This window comes from Hemitrygon akajei, chromosome 15 (assembly GCF_048418815.1).
Source record: "Hemitrygon akajei chromosome 15, sHemAka1.3, whole genome shotgun sequence".
Lineage (NCBI taxonomy): Eukaryota > Metazoa > Chordata > Chondrichthyes > Myliobatiformes > Dasyatidae > Hemitrygon > Hemitrygon akajei.
Genome location: NC_133138.1, coordinates 95,691,139 through 95,714,758, shown reverse-complemented (window position 1 = coordinate 95,714,758; position 23,620 = coordinate 95,691,139). Strand labels below are relative to the sequence as shown.

The following is a 23,620-nucleotide window of genomic DNA, read 5'->3' as shown; positions in this document are numbered from 1 at the left end:
AAATGCTGGACAGGCTCAGGAAAACTCACTGGCACAATCTGGCAACAAACAGCTGAAAACACAGGACTGAAATACACTGAGCAATAAACAGAGAGGCAGATGATAGGTGGAGCACAATGAGACACGGGTGGCAGCAATACAGGTAATAATGAGAAACAGACGAGAGATGGAGTACTCAGTGATACAGGGGCCGGAGTAGATCAGGAGCGGGGACAGGAGCACATGGAATACAAATCCACAGACTGGCAGCTAGGGGGAAACACACAAAAAGACAGAGTTCAGCTGGAGGTAGTAACAGTACCACCCACGGACGCCCCCTGACTTCACTGCAGGTAGAGCTGGGTGCTGACGATGAAAGTCCCTGATGTGATGTTACGGGCAGGGACCCAGGACCATGGCCCTCCCAGTCCACAAGGTACTGGAGGCCACAGCCCTGGCAATGAGTGTCCAGCAGTTGATGCACAGTGAAGGCCTCTGACCCATCCATGAGCCATGGGGGGTGGTTTGGGGTCAGGACCCAGGGAGTGGCTCATGAAAGGCTTGATGCGGGACACAGAAGGTGGGATGAATGCAGTGGAGAGTGGAGGGGAGCTTGAGATGGACGGCAGCAGGGCTGATGACTTTAGCAAAGGGGCCAATGATGCGGGCAGCAAGCTTGCAGGAATCCACCTTGACGGGCAGGTGTTGGACTGAAAGCCACACATGCTGTTGCTAGTGGTAATGTGGGGCCTTGGAGTGATGGCGGTCAGCTTGACGCTTGATGCTAGCAGAGGCACAAAGAGTGGCAGAGCAAGTGTGCTTCCACATCCGCTGACAATGGCTGGCGGATGAAACACCAACCTCCTCCTTCTGGGCAAGGATAGTGGAGGTTGGTAGCCAAGGCAGCACTCGAAAGGGGACAGACTGGTGGATGAGAGTTTACAGTGTACTCAGCCCAGGATAGCTGCTGACTGCATGCAGAGGGGTTCTGGGAGACCAGACACTGCAATACAGTCTCTAGCTGTTGGTTGTCCCGCTCGGTCTGGCCATTCATTGGTCTGTGGGTAGAATCCTGAACACAGACTCACAGAGGTACCCACAAGATTACAGAATGCCTTCCAGAAGTTGGATGTGAATTGAGAGCCCCCGTCTGACACAACGTCTACAGGTAAACCATGTAATTTAAAAACATGCAGTACTAGGAGGCATGGGATCCAAGGGGCATTGCTTTGTGGATCCAGAACTGACTTGCCCACAGAAGGCAAAGAGTCACCAGTGGAGTGCCTCAGGGATCTGTTCTGGGACTCTTACTCTTGGTGATTTTTACAATTGACCTGGATGAGGAAGTAGAGGGATGGGTTAGTAATTTTGCTGATGACACAAAGGTTGGAGGTGTTGTGGATAGTGTGGAGGGCTGTCAGAGGTTACAGCGGGACATTGATGGGATTTAAAACTGCGCTGAGAAGTGGCAGATGGAGTTCAACCCGGATAAGTGTGAAGTGATACATTTTGGTAGGTCAAATACGGTTGCAGAATATAGTATTAATTGTAAGGCTCTGGGCAGTGTGGAGGATCAGAAGCATCTTGGGGTCCGAGTCCATAGGAGGTTGACTCTGTGGTTAAGAAGGCGTACGGCGCATTGTCCTTTATCAATCGTGGAATTGAATTTAGGAGCCGAGAGGTAATGTTGCAGCTGTATGGGATGCTGTTCAGACCCCACTTGGAGTACTGTGCTCAGTTCTGGTGGCCTCACTACAGGAAGGATGTGGAAGCCATAGAAAGGGTTCCGAGGAGAGTTACAAGGATGTTGCCTGGATTGGGGAGCATGCCTCATGAGAATAGGTTGAGTGAACTCGGCCTTTTCTCCTTGGAGTGACGGAGGATGAGAGGTGACCTGATAGAGGTGTACAAGATGATGAGAGGCACTGATTGTGTGGATAGTCAAGAGGCTTTTTCCCAGGGTTGAAATGGTTGCCACAAGAGGGCACAGGTTTAAGGTGCTGGGGAGTAGGTACAGAGGAGATGTCAGGGGTAAGTTTTTTACTCCGAGAGTGGTGAGTGTGTGGAATAGGCTGCCAGCAATGGTGGTGGAGGCGGATACGATAGGGTCTTTTAAGGGACTTTTGGATAGGTACGTGGAGCTTAGTAAAATAGAGGGCTATGGGTAACCCTAGTAATTTCTAAGGTAGGGAATGTTCGGCACAACTTTGTGGACCGTAGGGCCTGTATTGTGCTGTAGGTTTTGTATGTTTCTATGTTTAGTATTCTGGCTGTTTCTTTGGAAAAGAGGAGTTTAGGTAAATGAATGAAGTGATGAATGACTTGGAGAAGCGATCAACTACTGTGAGAATGGTGGTGTTACCATCTGATGGAGAAGACAAGTGACAAAATCGAGGCTAATGTGGGACCATGGTCTCTTGGGAATTGACAGGAGTTGTAACAGAACAGTGGGTGACTAGGAGGAGTTCTTTCTTTGAGCACAGACCGAGCAGGCTGAGATGAAGTTGCGGATGCCATCTCCCATGGAGGGCCACCAGAACCGTTGACTGATGAAGGCCTGAGTACGCTTGGTTCCAGGGTGACAGGATAACCGGGAAGAATGACCCCACTGCAATACCTGTGAGCAGACAGAGCTGGGAACATAAACCCGGTTGGTGGGGCATTGACTAGGGGCTGCCTCACTCTGTTGAGCAGCTTGCACCATGGCTTCAATGTCCCATTGCGCTGCACCCACAAGACAGTGAGCAGGGAGGATGACATCGGGGACCTCGGGGGTCTCAGAGAAAGGAAATCTTCCGGAGAGGCATCAGGTTTTCCATTCTTAGAACCGGGGCAGAAGGACAGAGTAAAATTGAATCTTGAGAAAGTCAGGGACCAATGAGCTTGATGGGAGCTGAGACACTTGGCCGTATGGATATATTCCCGATTCTTGTGATCAGTCCAGACTAAGAATGGCACCTTCCAGCCAATGCCTCCACTCCTCCAGAACTAGCTTCACAGCCAGCAGCTCCCAGTTTCCGACATCGTAATTCCACTCCGGTGTGAGTGAGGCGATGAGAGAAGGCGGCACAGGGGTGACCTTCTCATCCTTGGCCAAGCGCTGAGAGAGAACAGCTCTTGCACCAATGTCAGACACATCCACCTCCACAATGAACAGCCGGTCGGTGTCGGGTTGAATCAGGATGGGGGCAGAGGTGAAACGTTCCTTCAGGTCAGAGAATGCTTTTTCAGCAGCAGGATCCCAGGAGAATCTGACAGCAGATGAGGTGAAAGCAGTGAGTGGTGCAGCCAGTGTACTGTAATTTCTGATGAAATGGTGATAGAAGTTAGCAAAGCCCAAGAAGCATTGCAACTCTCGATGAGTCGAAGGTTCCTCTAGGAGGTTAATTGTAAGGGGAATAGTAAATGTCAGGACACTTCTGAATGGCGATCCCACTTCTAAGCAGAGGGATCTTGGGTGCAAGTCCAAAGCTTCCTGAAAGTAGAGAGGGTGATAAAAAAAGGCATGTTCAAAAGGCATGTAGCAGCTGCACAAAACTTTGGTTAGACCACATTTGGAATAGTGTTTGCAGTTCTGGTTCATGCTTTACAGGAAGGATATGGAGGTTTGGAGAGGGTGCAGAAGAGGTTCACCAGGATTAGAAAGTTGGACAAACTTGGATAGTTTTCTTTGGAGTGTAGGAGGCTGAAGGAAAACCTATAGAATTTATAAGAGTATGAAAAGCATAGACAGGATAGTTAGTCAAAGTCTTTTTTCCATGTTGGAAATGACAAGTACGAGAGAGCATAATGTTATGTTTAGAGAAAGGCCAAAGGAAATGTGCAAATAATTGTTTTCTTTTTAAATATGTGATGTAAAAGTGGCCTGATGGTTGAGGGGTAGTAACTGTTCTTGAATGTGGTGGTGGGAGTCCTGAAGCTCCTGTACCTTCTTCCTGATGCAGCAGTGAGAAGAGAGCATGTCCTGGGTGATGGGGGTCTGTGATGATGGATGCCTCTTTCCCGCAACAGCATGTCATAGATGTGTTCAAAGGTTGTGAGGGTTCTACCCATGATGGACTGGGTTGTATTGTTATGAACCCAGCCCCCTCCTTTGTGAGATTTGCAAGAGCCCTAGTCAAGGGGGGGTCAAATGACCCAAGAGAGAGAGGGAGACGTGCTGAAGACCAAGTTCCCCAGGGAAGCAGAATAAAGTGACTCTTTGACTATTGTCTAATGAAAACCACGTGTAATGCCCTCGGGCAAAGTGGGCTGGTCGCTCAACAAGACAAAAGCCTCGGACATAGCCATTGTCTTGGGAGACACCTTTGTGGGATAAGGAATTGGCCTACGTGCAAAATCTCAGGGCAATGTGAGATGGGCGATGGGGGAAGGATTGCCTCGCCCCCCTACCCTGATGGACATCTACAACCCTGACAGTCCAGATAAAAGGTGGGCTGCCGAGGCGGGGCGCCAGACGCACCAGAAGATACGCGAGAATTCCTGCGACCGCGTTTAGAGAGCGACAGCCGGTGGTGGGGTTCGTGTGCGTCCTTCCCTTGCCTGGGATTGGCGACCTCACCACAGAAGAACGGCCTAGCTACAGGGGAAGCCACAGATGAGAGTCCATTCCCCAACGAGACTTCCGACTACCTCCTACAGGTTGGAAAACCTGTCGGGTAAATGTTTCATTCTCTCTCTCTCTCTGTCTAACAAAAGTGCACCAACGCGACACCACAACCGACGGCAGCTGGTGGAACTGCAGTGACCACAAAAAGACTTTTAAATATCCAGTAAACAATATATATCTACATTACCCCTAGACAACTGTAGAGCTTATTTCTGATTGATTATTACTATACCGGTGCTTTAGATTGAGTTGTGACGACGTATATGATCTGAATGTTTTGTATTAACCATACGTTTGTGCCCCTTTATAAATAAAAACGTTTGAAAATAGTAGCATCAGGCTTCGGTGGCTCCATCTATCTTTGCTGGAAAACTACCCGGTTACTGGGGAACGTAACAAGTGGGGGCTCGTCCGGGATTTGAAACCAAAGGGGAGGGTCAGTGAATCGGGCTGTAAGTCCAAACTTAAATCTGGTTACGCAGGTAGCCAGACAGGAAACCAGCAAAGATGGATGTGGGTGAATTTATGAGAAATCCGACTGTAGAGGCACTAGGGACGGCTACCAAATCAGACTTGGTAAATCTGGCAAAGGGGTTAGGCCTCGCAGAGGTGAGGTCATCAATGAAAAAGCAGGAAGTGCGAAGGGTCATAAATCAGTATTACATTGAAAAGGAGGTGTTTGCAGCTGAGGATTTGGAAAATATCCCCGAAAAGAGATTAGCGAGTGGGACAGATCAGGTAGAGTTGGAGAAAATAAGGTTGGACCATGATCTTAAAGTAAAGCAGCTAGAAGCAGCTGCAAAGGAAAAGGCTGAGGAACGGGAGCAGGTGTTCAAACTAAAGGAATTAGAGATGAAACGGGGTCATGAGCTCCAGCTAAAGCAGCTAGAAGCAGAAGCAGAAGAGAAAGAGAAACAAAGGAGCCATGAATTGGAGCTGGACAGGCGAAAGCAAGAGCGAAGAGCTCAAGGGCAAGAGAGAGAGGAGGGGTTTGATGTTATTCGGGCGTTGAGGTTGGTCCCCCCGTTCGAGGAGACGGTGTTGATAGTTATTTCTTGCTTTTTGAAAAGGTGGCAGTGAATCAGAAGTGGCCCAGAGAGCAGTGGGTGGCGTTGTTACAAAGTGTGTTACGAGGGAAAGCACAGCAGGTATATGCCGCGTTGCCCCCAGAAGAGGAAGGGAATTATGATCAAGTAAAGGAGGCCATTCTCCGAGGTTACGAGTTAGTACCTGAGGCGTATAGACAAAGGTTCCGAAATTTAAGGAAAGGGTGGAATCAAACGTATACTGAGCTAGCCCACGAGAAGGGTGTGCTCTGGACCGTTGGTGCACCGCGGAAAAGGTGGCCGAGAATTATGGGCATCTCAGGGAGTTATTTTTGATTGAGGAATTTAAAGGTTGTGTTCCGGAAGAGATCCGAATGTATTTGAATGAGAGGACGAATCAGTCCATCTCAGAAATTGCTAGGTTCGCAGATGAATATGCCCTAACCCACAAGACAAAGTTTTCCTTGCCAAAAAGTTACCAGAGAGACCGTGGGAACGGTAGAGAAAGTCCGCCGGCTGAGGCGGAGATCCCGCTGGGAGCTAGTGGTAAAATTGAGGAGGAGAGGCAAGACGGCAGGAGAGGTCCTGGCTTGACCTGTTTTAATTGTGGAAAGGTGGGACAGATTGCATCTAAATGCTTTGCTCCGAGAAAGGAGCCAGAGAGAGTGAAAGCAGCGATCCCTGTCGGGTGTGCAGTGGTAATCAGAAAATTGGCAAGAGGGTCCCAGGGGAGCAGAGAGCGCAAGGGGTCGGAGATTTATATGTCACATGGAACCGTGTCTGTGAGGAAGGGGGACCCGCCAATTCCCGTACGGATTTGGAGAGACACGGGGGCGGAGCTATCATTAATTAGCCGTAACGTATTACAATTCGGACCTCCGACAGGCGAGGTAGCCCTGAGAGGAATAGGAAAAGGGACAGAAAGGGTGTCTTTGCGTAGGGTCATTTTGGATTGTGAGCTGGTGTATGGATCAGTTGAAATGGGGGTGCCATCAGAATTCCCGAGAACTGACGTGGATGTCCTCCTTGGGAACGATTTAGCAGGAGGAAAAGTTTGGTCGGCCATGACTATGACCCGCCGACCGGTGCGTGTTGAGGCCCCGAGCTATCCCGCATGCGCGAACACTCGCAGCCTGTCGAGAGCGGCAGCTGAGAACGGGAGCAGTTTAAAATTGGCCAGTTTTGATTTGGCCCAGACGTCTTTACCGACCCTGTGCCACGAGGGTTTCGAGGGGGGTAAAACGAGGAATAGTAACGTAAAAGGGGGTAAGGGAGAGAAGGTAGATCTTCCCTTAGTGAAGAAAAAGGTCCGAGAGGTAGGAAATAAAGATGAGAAACAGATAAAGCTGTTAAAAGGTCCAGGGTTGGACATGGATGATCTGTCTGGTTTGGCAGGACTGTTTGAAGAAGTTGAAAATTCTAAAGGTGTTCCCGATAATGAAATGAGGGCGGTCCTAGATGAAAAGGATGCCATTACCTTGAAGAAGTCTGCTGGGTTGGCAGATGGGGTTGTTTCAGCCCGCGGGGTTGAGTTTACTCCGGAAGGGAGTTGCCCAGAGAGTAACTGGGAGGATCAGGGGAATTTAGAATTTGAAAAGGGTACGGGTATTGAAAGCCTGGAAGAGGCCAATGTCCCGTTTGAGTGTGTCCAAGATGGGGATGCACGTGGTCCTGAACCTAGTCACGGAGCTCAGAAAAAGTCTGAGGTATTTGACTCAGCTGGACGAGACGGTCGTCCTTTTGGAGCAGATAGACTTGGTTCAAAAGAAGGGTTAACCTTGGGAAGTGTGAGTTCCCAGATGGTTGTGCTGAAGGGGGTGTTCAGAGTTAATGTGGAGTTTACGAATGGGGAGATAACTGTTGTTGTGGAGAACGGTAAATCTGTAGTTCCCAAATCGAATGAAAAAAAGTTAAAGTCTAGATTGATGCCTGCGCATCGATTACAGGTTGATTTGGAATGTAAGGGTGCCTCACAAGCTATTGTTATTCAAGAAAGCGCTGTGAGAAAGCTGAAATTTAAATGCGGCCGGAGAAAAAGGTTCGAACCGAAACACATCAGCCTGCATGGTCTTGACAAAAGGGTTAACTACCTGTGTAGCATTAAAGAATTGGGTGGAAATTCCCATGATGGACTAGGTTGGGGACACGGAGTTAAGAGAATAACCCTCGTGAAAAGAAAAGGCGGGAGAGTACCTCGCCAAATTACTCAAGTTCCCCACGGGGAGACTCTCCGGAAAAGAGGCGATGGTTAATAGAAAATGCCATTTTTAAACAGCAACGCCGGTTGTACGAGTTTGCGCCAAAGCCTGTGACTAATAAAGACAACCCCTTTGGAGACCTGCCGGTGAAATAACACGACCAAAACGATTAGTATTTGTATAAACTTTTGTAGATGCACCTAAGCTAAGATCATACCTCCTTAGTTTTGTTGCTGAAGAAAATAAATAAATAGGTGGTTATTGAGCTGAAGTTTGATGCTACCAGACTTTAGTACGGTACGCGATGTTAAGATATTAAAGAAAGGGACACTGTAATTGTTACCTGTTTAGACACTGACTTGAATGTATAACGGTAGTACTCTGTGAAGAGAGGAGCTTGTGTATTGTGTTAGAAAAAAAATCCTATAAGACTCTGTACCAACTTGTTTTTAACCGCTGGTAAAAAACTTTTAAGAGGGGAGGTGTTATGACCCCAGCCCCCTCCTTTGTGAGATTTGCAAGAGCCCTAGTCAAGGGGGGGTCAAATGACCCAAGAGAGAGAGGGAGACGTGCTGAAGACCAAGTTCCCCAGGGAAGCAGAATAAAGCGACTCTTTGACTATTGTCTAATGAAAACCACGTGTAATGCCCTCGGGCAAAGTGGGCTGGTCGCTCAACAAGACAAAAGCCTCGGACATAGCCATTGTCTTGGGAGACACCTTTGTGGGATAAGGAATTGGCCTACGTGCAAAATCTCAGGGCAATGTGAGATGGGCGATGGGGGAAGGATTGCCTCGCCCCCCTACCCTGATGGACATCTACAACCCTGCCAGTCCAGATAAAAGGTGGGCTGCCGAGGCGGGGCGCCAGACGCACCAGAAGATACGCGAGAATTCCTGCGACCGCGTTTAGAGAGCGACAGCCGGTGGTGGGGTTCGTGTGCGTCCTTCCCTTGCCTGGGATTGGCGACCTCACCACAGAAGAACGGCCTAGCTACAGGGGAAGCCACAGATGAGAGTCCATTCCCCAACGAGACTTCCGACTACCTCCTACAGGTTGGAAAAACCTGTCGGGTAAATGTTTCATTCTCTCTCTCTCTCTTTCTAACAAAAGTGCACCAACGCGACACCACAACCGACGGCGGCTGGTGGAACTGCAGTGACCGCAAAAAGACTTTTAAGTATCCAGTAAACAATATATATCTACATTACCCCTAGACAACTGTAGAGCTTATTTCTGATTGATTATTACTATACCTGTGCTTTAGATTGAGTTGTGACGACGTCTATGATCTGAATGTTTTGTATTAACCATACGTTTGTGCCCCTTTATAAATAAAAACGTTTGAAAATAGTAGCATCAGGCTTCGGTGGATCCATCTATCTTTGCTGGAAAACTACCCGGTTACTGGGGAACGTAACAGTATCAATCAGTTTTTGTAGGAATTTTCATTTAAGGACACTTAGCTGGTCAATACACTCTCTGCTACACACATATTGAAGTTTGTCAAAGTCATGCCAAATGTCAGCTAATGCCTAACGAAGGAGAGGTGCTTCTGTACTTTCTTTGTAATTGCACTTATGTGCTGGGCCCGAGAGGTCCTCAGAAATAATAACACCAAGCTATTTAAATCCTCCAATGAGGACTGGCTCTTGGACCTCTGGTTCTCCTGAAGTCCATATCAGAATCAGAAACAAAATTTTTATGTATTACATATATTATAATGAAGGAGAACTGGTTTCAGGCGTATAATACACGTCAGCTCCATAACATTTATTCCAGCGTTTGCTGAGTCTGTGACTACAGGCCTGTTCCAGGATGAGAGCTCCCTTTTGTTCTGAATGCTATTTGCTCACCTTTACTGTTTGCGTGATTTGTTTCACTCTCTCTCTGCACATTGGGTGTTCATTGATCTTTTTAAAAATCTGATCTTTTGGGTTTCTTGTTTTGTGACTGCCTGTAAGGAGATGAATCTCAGGTTGTAGAAGGTATACATATTTTGATAATAAATGTCCTTTGAACTTTGAATAAATGACTCAATGGGCTGAAAGGTCTAATTTAGCTCTTATGTCTGCGGGTCTTAAAATCAGAATCAGGTCACTGACATTTTGTGATTTTTTTTTGTTTTAGTGCAGCAAAATAGTGCAATACATAAAAATAAATAAATAAATCATGCCAAAAAGAGAGCAAAGTAGTGAGGTAGTGTTCATGGCAGAGAAGAAGCTGTTCCTAAAATGCTGAGTGCATCTTCAGGCCTTTATACCTCCTCATTAATATTAATAAGGTGAAGAGTGTGTTCACCTTATAACCAAGACGAAAAGAGCAAAATGGAAAGTAGTGGTTACGGCCTATTCCAACAGAGGTAAAGCCCTCCCATCGTTGAGCGCATCTGCATGGATGTAGGAAAGCAACATCTGTCATCCAAGACTCCCAGCACCGAGCTCGTGCTTTCTTTTTGCTGCTGTCATCAGGAAGAAAATTCAGGGGCCTCAAGACTCACATCACCAGGTTCAGGAACAGTTAATACCCCTCAACCATCAGGCTCCTGAGAACAAGGAATAATTTCACTCAACTTACTATAGATACAGGTATCTATAGTACCTGTCCATGCCAGTATCTTCCCTGTAACACCATGAGCTCTTGTCAAAGGCCTTCTGAATATTCAAGTACACAATATCCACCGATTCTCCTTTGCCTATCCTGCTTATTTACTTAAAGAATTCTAACAGATTTATTAGGCAGGATTTTCCCTTAAGGAAACCATGGTGACTTTGGCCTTCTTTATCATGTGTTGCCAGGTACCCCAAAACTACATCCATAACCATTGACTCCATCTTCTACCCTGAGTCAGAGTAGGGATTTTGAGGCTTCAACTAGAGAAGGCAAGAAACTTTAAATAGAGTTTTCTCCCCACCCCCCACCCCCACACACAAAATTTATTATTCTTCCATCTTTATACTTGCTCAGTGAGAACAGTAGAGATGCCAGGCAGGGTAGTGGAATGCAACTCTTGCGTGATGTGGGAAGTCAGGGAGACCTCCAGTCTCCCTGATGACTACAACTGCGAGAAGTACGTCCAGCTGCAGCTTGTAACAAACCACGTCAAGGAATTGGAGCAAGAACTGGATGAACTCCAGATCATTCAGGAGGCTGAAGGGGTGATAGAACATAGAGAGAGGTAGCTACACCCAAGGTGCAGGACACAGGTGGCAGTCTGGAAGAGGAAAGGGGTTAAGGAGCCAATGCAGAGTATCCCTGTCACCATCCTCATCAGCAACAGGTATACCACTTTGGATACTGTGGAGGTGGGAGGGTGGGGATGACCTACAGAGGAAAGTCACAGTGGTCAGGTCTCTGGCACAGTATCTGACTCTGTGACACAGAAGGGAAGGAGGGAGAAGAGGCGAGCTGTGGTGACAAGGGATTCATTCATTAGGGAGGTTTTGTGGATCAGAAGGTGATTTCTAAATGGTACGTTGCTTCTGTGTGCCAGAGTCCAGGACATCCTGGATTCAGTCCTCAGTATTCTTAAGTGGGAGGATAAACAGCCAGAAATTATGGTCCATATTAGTAGCACTGACATGGGTAGGAAGTGTGACAAGGTTCCACAAAATGAGTTTAGGGAGTTCAATAATGCACACAAAATACTGCAGTAACTCGGCAGGCCAGACAGATCTATGGGCAAGAGTACAGTTGACATTTTGGGCCAGGACTCCTTACGAGAGGGCAAGGGAGAGGGCGAGACCAGCTGAAGGGTCTCGGCCCAAAATGTCACCTGTAATCTTTTCCATGGATTCTGCCTGGCCTGCTGAGCTCCTCCAGCATTCTCTGTGTGTTAAATAGTCAATGTTTCAGGGAGTTAAGTACTAAGTTAAAGAGCAGGACCTCCAAGATTCTGATCTCAGGGTTGCTACCTGTGCCATGTGCTAGTTAATGATGTGGCTCAGGAATGGGTGTAGGAGGGAAGGCATAAGATTTTTGGATCATTGTGCTCTCTTGTGCGACCTGTACAATAGAGCCAGTTTTCACCTGAACTGGAAGGGGAATAACAGCCTGGAGGTAAATTTTGTTAATGCTGCTCAGTGGGGTTTAAACTAGATTTGGAAGGTGATGCAAACTAGACTGCCAGAGCAGTAAGCTGACACAAATGTTGTTAAGTTCTCAGACAAAGTCAGGAGCCAAAAGGTTATTCATGGTGTGACTAATGTCCTGAGCTGCATTTATTTCAATGCAAGAACTATCACAGAGAAGACAGATGAATTCACAGTATGGATCAACACCTGAAATTATGATATTGTAGCCATTAGTGAGACTTGGTTGCAGGAGGGACAGGACTGGCAGCTCAATATTCCAGGGTCCAGGGAACTGAGAAATAAGACAGCAGCAACCACTTTAATGGGGCCATATTGCAGACTGAGAAATTTAGAGGAACAAATTTGCAGAGAGATCACAAACTGTTGCAAGAAATATAAGATTGTTATACTATGTGGAGGATCAGACGGACTGTGTGGTTAAGAAGGCATACGGTGCATTGACCTTCATCAACCGTGGGATTGAGTTTAAGAGCCGAGAGGTAATGCTTTACTATATAGGACCCTGGTCAGACACCACTTGGAGTACTGTGCTCAGTTCTGGTCACCTCACTACAGGAAGGATGTGGAAGCCATAGAAAGGGTGCAGAGGAGATTTACAAGGATGTTGCCTGGATTAGGGAGCATGCCTTATGAGAACAGGTTCAGTGAACTTGGCCTGTTTTCCTTGGAGCGACAGAGGATGAGAGGTGACCTGATAGAGGTGTACGAGATGATGAGAGGCATTGATTGTGTGGATAGTCAGAGGCTTTTTCCCATGGCTGAAATGGCTAACATGAGAGGGCACAGTTTTAAGTTGCTTAGAAGTAGATACAGAATAGATGCGAGGGAAAGCTTTTTGTAAAAACGCAGAGAGTGCTGAGTGCATGAAATAGGCTGTTGGTGATATGGTGGAGGTAGATGTGATAGGGTCTTTTAAGAGACTGCTGGATAGGTACATGGAGCTTAGAGAAATAAAGGGTATAGGTAACCCTAGGTAATCTCTAAAGTAAGTACATGTTCAGCATAGCATTGTGGGCCAAAGGGCCTGTATTGTGCTGTAGGTTTTCTATGTTACTCTGTGATTTTAACTTTTCACATATTGACTGGGACTCCCATACTGTAAAAGGACTAGATGGGATCGAGTTTGTCAAACGTGTTCAGGAAAGTTTCCTTTGTCAGTACATTGAAGCCCTAACAAAAGAGTGTGTGATACTTGATCTGCTATTAGGAAATAAGACAGGGCAGGTGACGGGAACACTTTACATCTAGTGATCGCAATGCCAATAGTTTCAAAGCAAATATGCAACAAGATAGGTCTGGCCCATGAAATTTTAATTTGGGGAAAGGCCAATTATGATGGTATCAGAAAGTCTCTGTCAAGTGTGGACTGAGACAGGATAGTTTCAGGCAAAGGTGAACTTAGCAAGTGGGAGGCTTTCAAAAGTGAAATTTTGAGAGTACAAAGCTGGTATGTGACTGTCAGAATAAAAAGTAAAGATAACAGGTGTAGGGAACCTTGTTTTTCAAGAGATAATGAGGCCCTGGTTAAGAAAAAAAGGTTCATTGTTGCTTTAGACAGATAGGAACAAATGAGGAGCTTATGAAATGTAAAGAAAATACATGAGAACACTTAAGAAAGAAATCAGGTCTAAAAGAAGGCATGAGTTTGCCCTGGCAGATAAGGTGAAGGAGAATCCCTAGATATTCTACAGACAAGTTAAGAGGATTGGTCCTCTGGAAGATCAGATTGGAAGTCCATGCTTGGAAGCAAAAGAGATAGGGAGACCTTAAATGGATTTTTTGCATCTGTATTTACTTGGAAGTTAGACATGGAGTCTATCAAAGAGAGGCAAAGTAGAAGTGAAGTCATGCACCTGATGCAGTTTACAGAGGATAAGGTGTTTTTTTTGTTTTGAGGCAGATCAGGGTGGATAAATCCCCTGGGCCTGATAAGGTGTTCCCTCAGACCATGTGCGAGGCAAGTGCAGAAATTGCTGAGGCCCTACCAGATACAAGGCATCCTTTGTGATAGGTGAGGCACCAGAGGATTTGAGAATAGGCTACGTTGTTCCGCGGTTTAAAAAAGCTTTAAAAGTAAACCAGGAAATTATAGGTCGGTAAAACTGACATCAGTAGTGGAATAGATATTGGTAGGGATTCGAAGGACTAGATACATGAGTATTTGGATAGACATGGACTGATTAAAGATAGTCTGCATGGCTTCATGTGTGTCAGTTTGTATCTGATCAATCCTATAGAGCTTTTCGAGGCTGTTACCAGGAATATTAATGAAAGCAAGGCAGTGGATATTGTCTACATGATCTTTAGCAAGGCATTTGACAAGATACCACATGAGAAGCTAATCAAGGTTCAGTTGCTCGGTATTCAAGATTTGGGAGTAAATTGGATTAGATATTGATATTGACATAGTGAAAAATGTTAACGATTAGTAGTAGTTGGTTGCCTCTCTGGGTTCATTGTTTTTTGTCGTCTATATTATGATCTGGATGTTGACGTGGTTAACTGGATCAGCAAATTTGTAGGTGACTCCAAGATTGAGGTGCAGTGGACAGCAAGGAAGACCTTAATGGCTTGCAGTAGAATCTGGATCAGCTGGAAAAAAAAGAGCTGAAAAGTAGCAGATAGAATTTAATGCAGACAAGTGCGAGGTGTTACCCTACTATAGGAACAACCAGGATTGGTCTTATCCAGTGAACGGCAGGGCAATTACCTGTGCCTTAGAACCAAGGGATATGGGAATACTTATAGAACATAGAAATTTACAGCACATTACAGACCCTTTGGCCCACAGTGTTGTGCCAACCCTGTAACTTACTCTAGAGACTAGAATTTCCCTAGCGCATAGCCCTCTATTTTTCTAAGCTCCTTGTACCTATCTAAGAGGCTCTTAAAAGACCCTATTGTATCCTTTTTCACCACCGCCGCCGGCAGTGCATTCCACGCACCCACCATTCTCTGTGTGAAAAACTTACCCCTGGCATTCCCTTGATATCTATTTCCAAGAACCTTAAAACTATGCCCCCTCACATTAGTCATTTCAGACCTGGGAAAAAGCTTCTGGCTATCCACACAATCAATGCCCCTGTTCATTTTATACACCTTTATTAGGTCACCTCTCATCCTCTGTCACTCCAAAGAGAAAAGGCCAAGTACACTCAACCTATTCTCATAAGGTACACGCTCCAATCCAGGCAACATTCTTGTAGATCTCCTCTGCACTTTCTCTATCATATCCACATCCTTCCTGTAGTAAGGTGACAAGAATTGAGCACAGTACTCCAAGTGGGGTCTGACCAAAGTCTTGTTTAGCTGTAACATTAACTCAGGACTCTCGAAGTCAGTGCCACGGTTGATGAATGCCAACACACCATTTGCCTTCTTAAACAAACTGTCAACCTGTGCCACAGCTTTGAGTGTCCTATGGACACATACCCCAAGATCTTTCAGATCCTCCACACTGCCAAGAGTCTTACAATTTATATTATACTCTGTCTTCATATTGGACCTACCAAACTAAATCATTTCACACTTATCTGGGTTGAACTCAATCTGTCACTTCTCAGCCCAGTTCTACATCCTACTGATATTGCACTGTAACCTCTGACAACCCTCCAGACTATCCACAACATTCCCAACTTTTGTGTCATTAGCAAACTTACTAACCCACCCTTCTACTTCCTCATCCAGGTCATTTATAAAAATCACAAAGAGGAAGTTTCCCAGAACAGATCCCTGCATGACACATCTGGTCACCGATCTCCATGCAGAATACAAACCATCTACAACCACTCTTTGCCTTCTGTGGGCAAGCCAATTCCAGATCCACAAAGCAAGGTCTCCTTGGATCCCATGCCTCATTATTTTCTGAATAAGCCTCACATGGGGATCCTTAACAAATGCCTTACTGAAATCCATATACACTACATCCACTGATCTACCTTCATCAATATGTTTTGTTACATCCTCAAAGAATTGAATCAGGCTCGTAAGGCATGACCTGCCCTTTACAAAGCCATGCTGACTATCCCCATTCAGATTATGTCTCTCCAAATGTTCATAAATCCTGCCTCTCAGGATCTTCTCCAACAACTTGCCCACCACTGAAGCCAGACTCACTGGACTATAATTTCCGGGGTTATCTCTACTCCCTTTTTTGAACAAGGAAACAACATTTGCAACCCACCCCATCCCTATTGATGATGCAAAGATCATCACCAGAGGCTCAGCAATCTCCTCCCATACTTCCCACAGTAGCCTGGGGTACATCTCATCCTGTCCCAGTGACCTATCTAACTTAATGCTTCCCAAAAGCTCCAGCACATCCTCTTTCTTAATTTCTATACTCTCAAGCATTTCAGTCAGCTGTAAGTCATCCAAGGTCTTTATCCCTGGTGAATACTGAAGCAAAGTATTCATTAAGTGCCTCCACTGCCTCCTCCAACTCCACGCACAAGTTTTCACTATTGCACCTGAATACAGGTCCATAAATCATTGAAAGTGACGTCACAGTGACATTCAGAAAACTTTTCGCACATATAACCACATTGGCCTTCATAAATCAACGTATTGACTACAGGAGATGGATTGTGATGTTGAAGGTGCAGGAGAGGTTTAATTTGAGATATTGTGTGAAGTGTTGGTCACCTACCTATAGAAAAGATGTAAATAAGGTAGAAATAGTACACAGAAAATTTACAATGTTGTTGCCATGTCTGGAGGCCCTGAGTTGTAATGAAAGATTACGTAGGTTACGACTTTATTCCTTGGAACATGTGCTCCACTCAACACTGGGAAGAATTTCTTCAGCCTCCAGGTGATCTAGCTAACTAGCTACTTTATCACAGATGGTATATGGAACTCAATGGGCTTTATAAAACTTGGATGTGGCATTTTCATTTAACACTATTTTACCTTTGATATGCTTGAATATTCCAATGCTAATACTGAACATTGCAGTGGTATTATCCACTGCCTTTCTTAATTTGCTTTCAGTTGACTCTCTATTGCAGGGGATATGGCATGCAAATGATAGATGGGTCTCCAATCAATTTGTAGCTTTCTCACCCAATCATGGCTCAACATTGTTGGCCCTCCTGCTTTTACCACATACAAACCCAATGTAGTTTGTTGATTGTCCTATTTCACTGTTGTCATTCACACAGAAATTAACTTTTCTCCAGTGTAAATTCTTAGTAGGATACTGCAGTCATCAGTCCAGTATTTTTGAAATGCCATTCAAACTCATTTTGTGGAATAACAGAAACAGCCAAGCCAGTGTCCAATTTCATTTTAATTAATTTGCCTTTCTCTTCTGGTGTAAGCCATATTGCTTGTCTCCTGTAAGTTTTCACATTGTAAATCTCGAGGCTAGCCAGTTGCTTGTCACTCTCATCATTATAAGAATTTTCATCAACAGCATCCAGATCAGTACTCTTTTTCTTTCTTCTTCTTTTCTTCTTGCAGAAAAATCTGCATGATGCTAAGCTAGGGCACATCATCAGTGATGTTACCTGGAGTCGTCAGGTGTTTCAGGTCTTTCAACCTCACCCAGGTGACCCGACCGGGGTTGATCAGACCCTGGCCTGTGCCCTAGCAGCAACCCACAGATCGGCCCTCTTTATCTAGAGCCATCTTGACGCTTTCTCTGCTGCATCTGCAGTGGTAGAAATGTCCCTCCTTCTTCTCTCTCCAAGTGCAGTGTATACTTTGCAGAGTGACTGGCCTGCAAAGCCATGTTAGCCGACCTCCACGGGCCAACAGTTTGCTCTGTAGCCTTTTCTTTGGCAGTTGTTCTTCAGATCTTTATACTTGGCTCTTTTCCGCTCGTAGGCCTCCTCCATACGTTCTTCCCATGACACAGTAAGCTCAAGCACAAGAATGTGCTTCAATGAGTCCATGTCCATGAATTAAAAATTCATCTTGATTTTTTAAATCTTTTTTTTCTTCCCTGTGCCAGCCATTTATTTTTGCCTGACACACTCTGTATATGTGTTCCACTTAGTTGCATTTCTGCAAGTTTTGCCTTTAAATCAGTGTAAGTCTGGTGTATGTGAGATTCTACCACAAAGTAACATAATTTGTTCAGGCAGAATTTGTTTAGATGTTGCAATTTTGTTCATATTTAGTTTCATTCCTGACTATAACTCAATTGTGTTTCCGGCTACTTTTTTCCATTTATAAAGCAATTAAAAAAATGTCATTTAAAAAAAATGGATAGGTATATGGACAAGAAAGGAATGGAGAGTTATGGGCTGTGCAAGTCGGTGGGACTAGGTGAGAGTAAGCGTTCAGCATGGACTAGAAGGGCCAAGATGGCCTGTTTCCATGCTGTAATTGTTATGTGGTTATATGCTTATATAATTTCAGGTGCTCTTTTGAATGTGAGTTGTGCTTCAGTTAGGAGCCATTTTTGAATGCTTCTTTGTAAGATTCTACAAACTAAATGATCTCTCAGTGCATCATTCAACCCATCATTGAACTGACAATGCTTGAACAATTTCTTCAATTCAGCCACATATGCTGAAACAGATTCCACTTCCTTTTGATTCAGCTCATGAAATCTAAAGTGTTCTGCAACCAACAATGGTTTTGGTTATAAATGTTTCTGTATTATATTCATGATATCATCAAAACTTATTTTAGCTGGTTTGGTTAAACTTCTAAGTAAACTGTATGAACTTCCACCAATTTAACTTATTAACACAGACACTCACTCTTCATTGGCCTTTTCATTTTATGAAAATATTTCTCAATTCATTCAGTACACATCATCCAGTTATCTGTTGTGCAATCAAATGTGTCTATCTTTCCGATGTAGCCAGCCATTTCTGCTTTTTTTAAAAAAAATTATTATCACCCAGTACTGACTCTTTATGAATTCAATCTATTTTCTGTTTTTTTAAAACTCAAATATCTCTTTTCCCTTCTGAAAAAAAACCATGCTGCCCTTCAACAGGTAGGTAGTCATCTTGGGTTCATTGCCACTGTTATATTTTGTAACTTCAGAAACTAATTGAAAGGAGAATATGGGAGCCCGTGATACTTAGTTTTTACTCAATGAGATGCTCACTTATGATACGGCGGCCTACATACTTCTTATTTAACCCTTAATGAATTTTGTAAACAAAAAAGAATGCTTAAAGAATATATTTACAATATTATTGAGCTATTAAGTACACTAGGATATTTACAAAAGTTTTTAAATTATTTCAATGAATTGGAGAACTTGTGTTTTATATGACACAGGAATGATAATCTCTGAATCTAGTTCATTCATTTATAAATGTTCCATTTTCTGTCTTACAGGCAGATTCATCAGTTGTGTCAGGAGATCAACAAAAGAGAAGAAAAAAAGAGCTTCTTCCCGAAGAGGTAAAGTCACAAAATAAATATGACAACAAATAAAATACTCAAAGATATATTGGGAAGATGGAAATACTCATCAAGTCATTTAGTAAATAAAAGTTACAGATGGGCTCTAATTTCAGACCTACTTCTGCTACTGAAGGGCTAGTCAGTAAGAGTTTCACTATATATTAATTTTCAGCTTCTGCTTTTAACTTGCATTGTGTACTTGTCTCTTTCTGTCCATCTAACTTTGAAACTGTAATGCCCAGATATTGTAGTACAGGGTATTAAGTCTAGAGAGAAAACTGATTGATTTTTCATTCCTATCTGAACTACAGCTTTTCAGTCAAAGGTCAGCTGCTGGGCACACTGCAGAGGTCATATTCACTTTAATAAGGCATTGTGGGTCTATATTAATCCTGATAAAACTGCACATCTTCTATTAAAACTACTTTAATTACCCAACCTTGATGCTGAAAGAGGAACCCTTAACAGTACACGTGATTTTGTGTCCATTTAGGAGGACAGGAATTAAATAATTATTGGGGTGCATCATCTCCTGATCTCACTGAAACCTATCTGTCCATATTCTGAGGAGGGAAAAGTAACAAGCAAGCAGTGTCTCATGTCGGTAGAAGTAACTGATGTATGCATGCAAGTCAGAGTTTTTAGCAAATGCAAGATCTTCCTGACGATTTAAGCTGTAACATACAGATTATTCGAACAAAGTCAACAAGATATCTCAAGCAAATAGAAACACAAGGCAATAATGTTAGTGCAACTAGGAAGATGAGATTGTCAATTACCCTGCCAAAGTCAGTATTCTCCCCACCCTTCTTTATGATCACAAATTTCCAACTCTGTTCAACTTGGTACCATTCCTGATTCCACAGTTTTATAATGTAGCATTCTCACTACAAGAGCATCCCAAACCGCTGCTCAGAAACTGTTAGGATGGTCAAAACAAGATTTTACCCATTGCATAACATAATTAATGTCAAGCGGAACAGGCCTCATCTACACAGTTTTGGGTTCCTTGGCTAAGAGAGGTGTACTAACCATAGAACAAATATAGCATACATTCATTCACATGGCTGCTTCAGGGAGTTGCTGAGTGAGGAGTGATTAGGTAGGTTATGTTCATATTTCCTAAGAATGGAAGAATGAGGGCTGACCTCATGATAGTTACACGGATTTTAAAAGCTTTACAGACTACATGCAGGGATAATGTTGCCCTTTTTTGAGAAGACTGGAAGCTGGATCATAGTCTGGGAATAAGGATCTTGGACAAAAATGAGAAGAAACATTTTCACAGAGTGTTGAATTTTTGGAATGACCTGTCCCAGAGGATTGTGGAAGGTCAGTCATTAAATTATTCAAAATAAAGATTGATAGATTTCTGGATACCAAGGGAATCAATAGATATTGAGTTATATTAGTTGCATGTGGTAAACAGCGTCCGGTGCTCCCGGTGTGGCCTTTTATATATTGGTGAGACCCAACGCAGACTGGGAGACCATTTCGTTGAACACCTACGCTCTGTCTGCCGGAGAAAGCAGGATCTCCCAATGGCCACACGTTTTAATTCCACGTCCCATTCCCATTCTGATATGTCTATCCATGGCCTCCTCTATTGTCAAGATGAATCCACACTCAGATTAGAGGAACAACACCTTATATTCCGTCTGAGTAGCCTCCAACCTGATGGCATGAACATTGACTTCTCTAACTTCCGTTAATGCCCCTCCCTTTCTTACCCCATCCCTGATTTATATAGTTTTTTCTCTCTCTGCCCATTACTCTGCCTGTTCTCCATCTCCCTCTGGTGCTCCCCTCCCCCTTTCTTTCTCCGTAGGCCTCCCGTCCCATGATCCTTTCCCTTCTCTAGCTCTGTATCCCTTTTGCCAATCACCTGTCTGGCTCTCAGCTTCATCCCACCCCCTCCGGTCTTCTCCTATCATTTCGCATTTCCCCCTCCCCCTCCTACTTTCAAATCTCTTACTATCTTTCCTTTCAGTTAGTCCTGACGAAGGGTCTCGGCCCGAAACGTCAACAGCGCTTCTCCCTATAGATGCTGCCTGGCCTGCTGTGTTCCACCAGCATTTTGTGTGTGTTGCTTGAATTTCCAACATCTGCAGATTTCCTCATGTTTGCTATGTTATACTTCTCGTTTATTTTTATACTGTCCATGACATCCCTTGTCAGCCACGGCCACCCCATACTCCCCTTAGAATCTTTCTTCCTCTTTGGAATGAACTGATCCTGCACCTTCTGTATTATTCCCAGAAATACCTGCCATTGTTGTTCCATGAAACCATAAGACAGAGGAGCAGAAGTCAGCCATTTGGCCCATTGAGTCTGCTCTGCCATTTTATCATGAGCTGATCCATTCTCCCATTTAGTCCCATTCCCCCGCCTTCTCACCATAACCTTTGATGCCCTGACTACTCAGATACTTATCAATCTCTGCCTTAAATACACCCAATGACTTGGCCTCCACTGCCGCCCGTGGCAACAAATTCCACAGATTCACCACCCTCTGGCTAAAAAAATTTCTTCGCATCTCTGTTCTGAATGGGCACCCTGCAATCCTCAAGTCATGTCCTCTCGTACTAGACTCCCCCACCATGGGAAACAACTTTGCCACATCCACTCTGTCCATGCCTTTTAACATTCAAAATGTTTCTATGAGGTCCCCCCTCATTCTTCTAAACTCCAAGGAGTACAGTCCAAGAGCAGTCAAATGTTCCTCATATGTTAACCCTCTCATTCCCAGAATCATTCTAGTGAATCTTCTCTGAACCCTCTCTAACGTCAGCACATCCTTTCTTAAATAAGGAGCCCAAAACTGCACACAGTATTCCAAGTGAGGTCTTACCAGTGCCTTATAGATCCTCAACATCACATCCCTGCTCCTATACTCTATTCCTCTAGAAATGAATGCCAACATTGCATTTGCCTTCTTCACCACCGACTCAACCTGGAGGTTAACCTTAAGGGTATCCTGCACGAGCACTCCCAAGTCCCATTGCATCTCAGAACTTTGAATTCTCTCCCCATTTAAATAATAGTCTGCCCATTTATTTCTTCTACCAAAGTGCAGGACCATACACTTTCCAACATTGTATTTTATTTGCCACTTCTTTGCCCATTCTTCCAAGTCTCTCTGCAGACTCTCAGTTTCCTCAGCACTACCGGCCCCTCCACCTATCTTTGTATCACCAGCAAACTTAGTCACAAAGCCATCTATTCCATAATCCAAATCGTTGACATGCAGCGTAAAAGGCAGTGGCCCCAACATGGACCCCTGTGGAAAACCACTGGTAACCAGCAGCCAACCAGAATGGGATCCGTTTATTACCACTCTCTGTTTCCTGCCAATCAGCCAACGCTCTATCCACGTATGTAACTTCCCCGTAATTCCATGTGCTCTTATCTTGGTAAGCAGCCTCATGTGTAGCACCTTGTCAAAGGCCTTCTGAAAATCCAAATACACAACATCCACTGCATCTCCCTTGTCTAGCCTACGTGTAATTTCCTCAAAAAATTGCACTAGGTTTGTCAGGCAGGATTTTCCTTTAAGGAAACCATGCTGAGTTCAGCCTATCCTGTCATATGACTCCATAACCTCATCCTTGACAATCGACTCCAACAACTTCCCAACCACTGATGTCAAGCTAACAGGTCTATAATTTCCTTTTTGCTTCCTTGCCCCCTTCTTAAATAGCGGAGTGACATTTGCAATCTTCCAGTCCTCTGGAACTATGCCAGAATCTATTGACTTTTGAAAGATCATTGCTAATGCCTCCACAATCTCCACTGCTACTTCCTTTAGAACATGAGGGTGCATTCCATCTGGTTCGGGAGATTTATCCACCCTTAGACTATTCAGCTTCCTGAGTACTTTCTCTGTCGTAATTGTGACTGCGCACACTTCTCTTCCCTGATATCCTTGAGTGTCCAGTATACTGCTGATATCTTCCTCAGTGAAGACAGATGCAAAATACTCATTCAGTTCCTCCGCCATCTCCTTATCTCCCATTACAATTTCTCCAGCATCATTTTCTATCAGTCCTATATCTACTGTCACCTGTCTTTTACTCTTTATATACTTGAAAAAGCTTTAAGTATCCTCTTTGATATTATTTTCTAGCTTCCTTTCATAGTTCATCTTTTCCCTCTCAATGACCTTCTTAGTTTCCTATTTTATCCTCTGGCATGGTTCCAGAGGACTGGAAGATTGCAAATGTCACTCTGCTATTTAAGAAGGGGGCAAGGAAGCAAAAAGGAAATTATAGACCTGTTAGCTTGACAAGTTTTGCTTTGTTGTATGCCCTCTCCTTTGCTT

General features: G+C 44.3%; 1 protein-coding gene across 1 annotated transcript in view; it reads left to right on the top strand.

Moving 5' to 3' along the window:
- The window catches only part of LOC140739531 (lymphocyte cytosolic protein 2-like), a 181,572-nt gene that overhangs the window by 31,866 nt on the left and 126,086 nt on the right, over window positions 1-23,620 (top strand). The window contains exon 3 of the mRNA XM_073067931.1: window positions 19,231-19,296. Within this exon, the coding sequence (XP_072924032.1) occupies window positions 19,231-19,296 (66 nt within the window). The remainder of the gene's footprint in view (window positions 1-19,230; window positions 19,297-23,620) is intronic.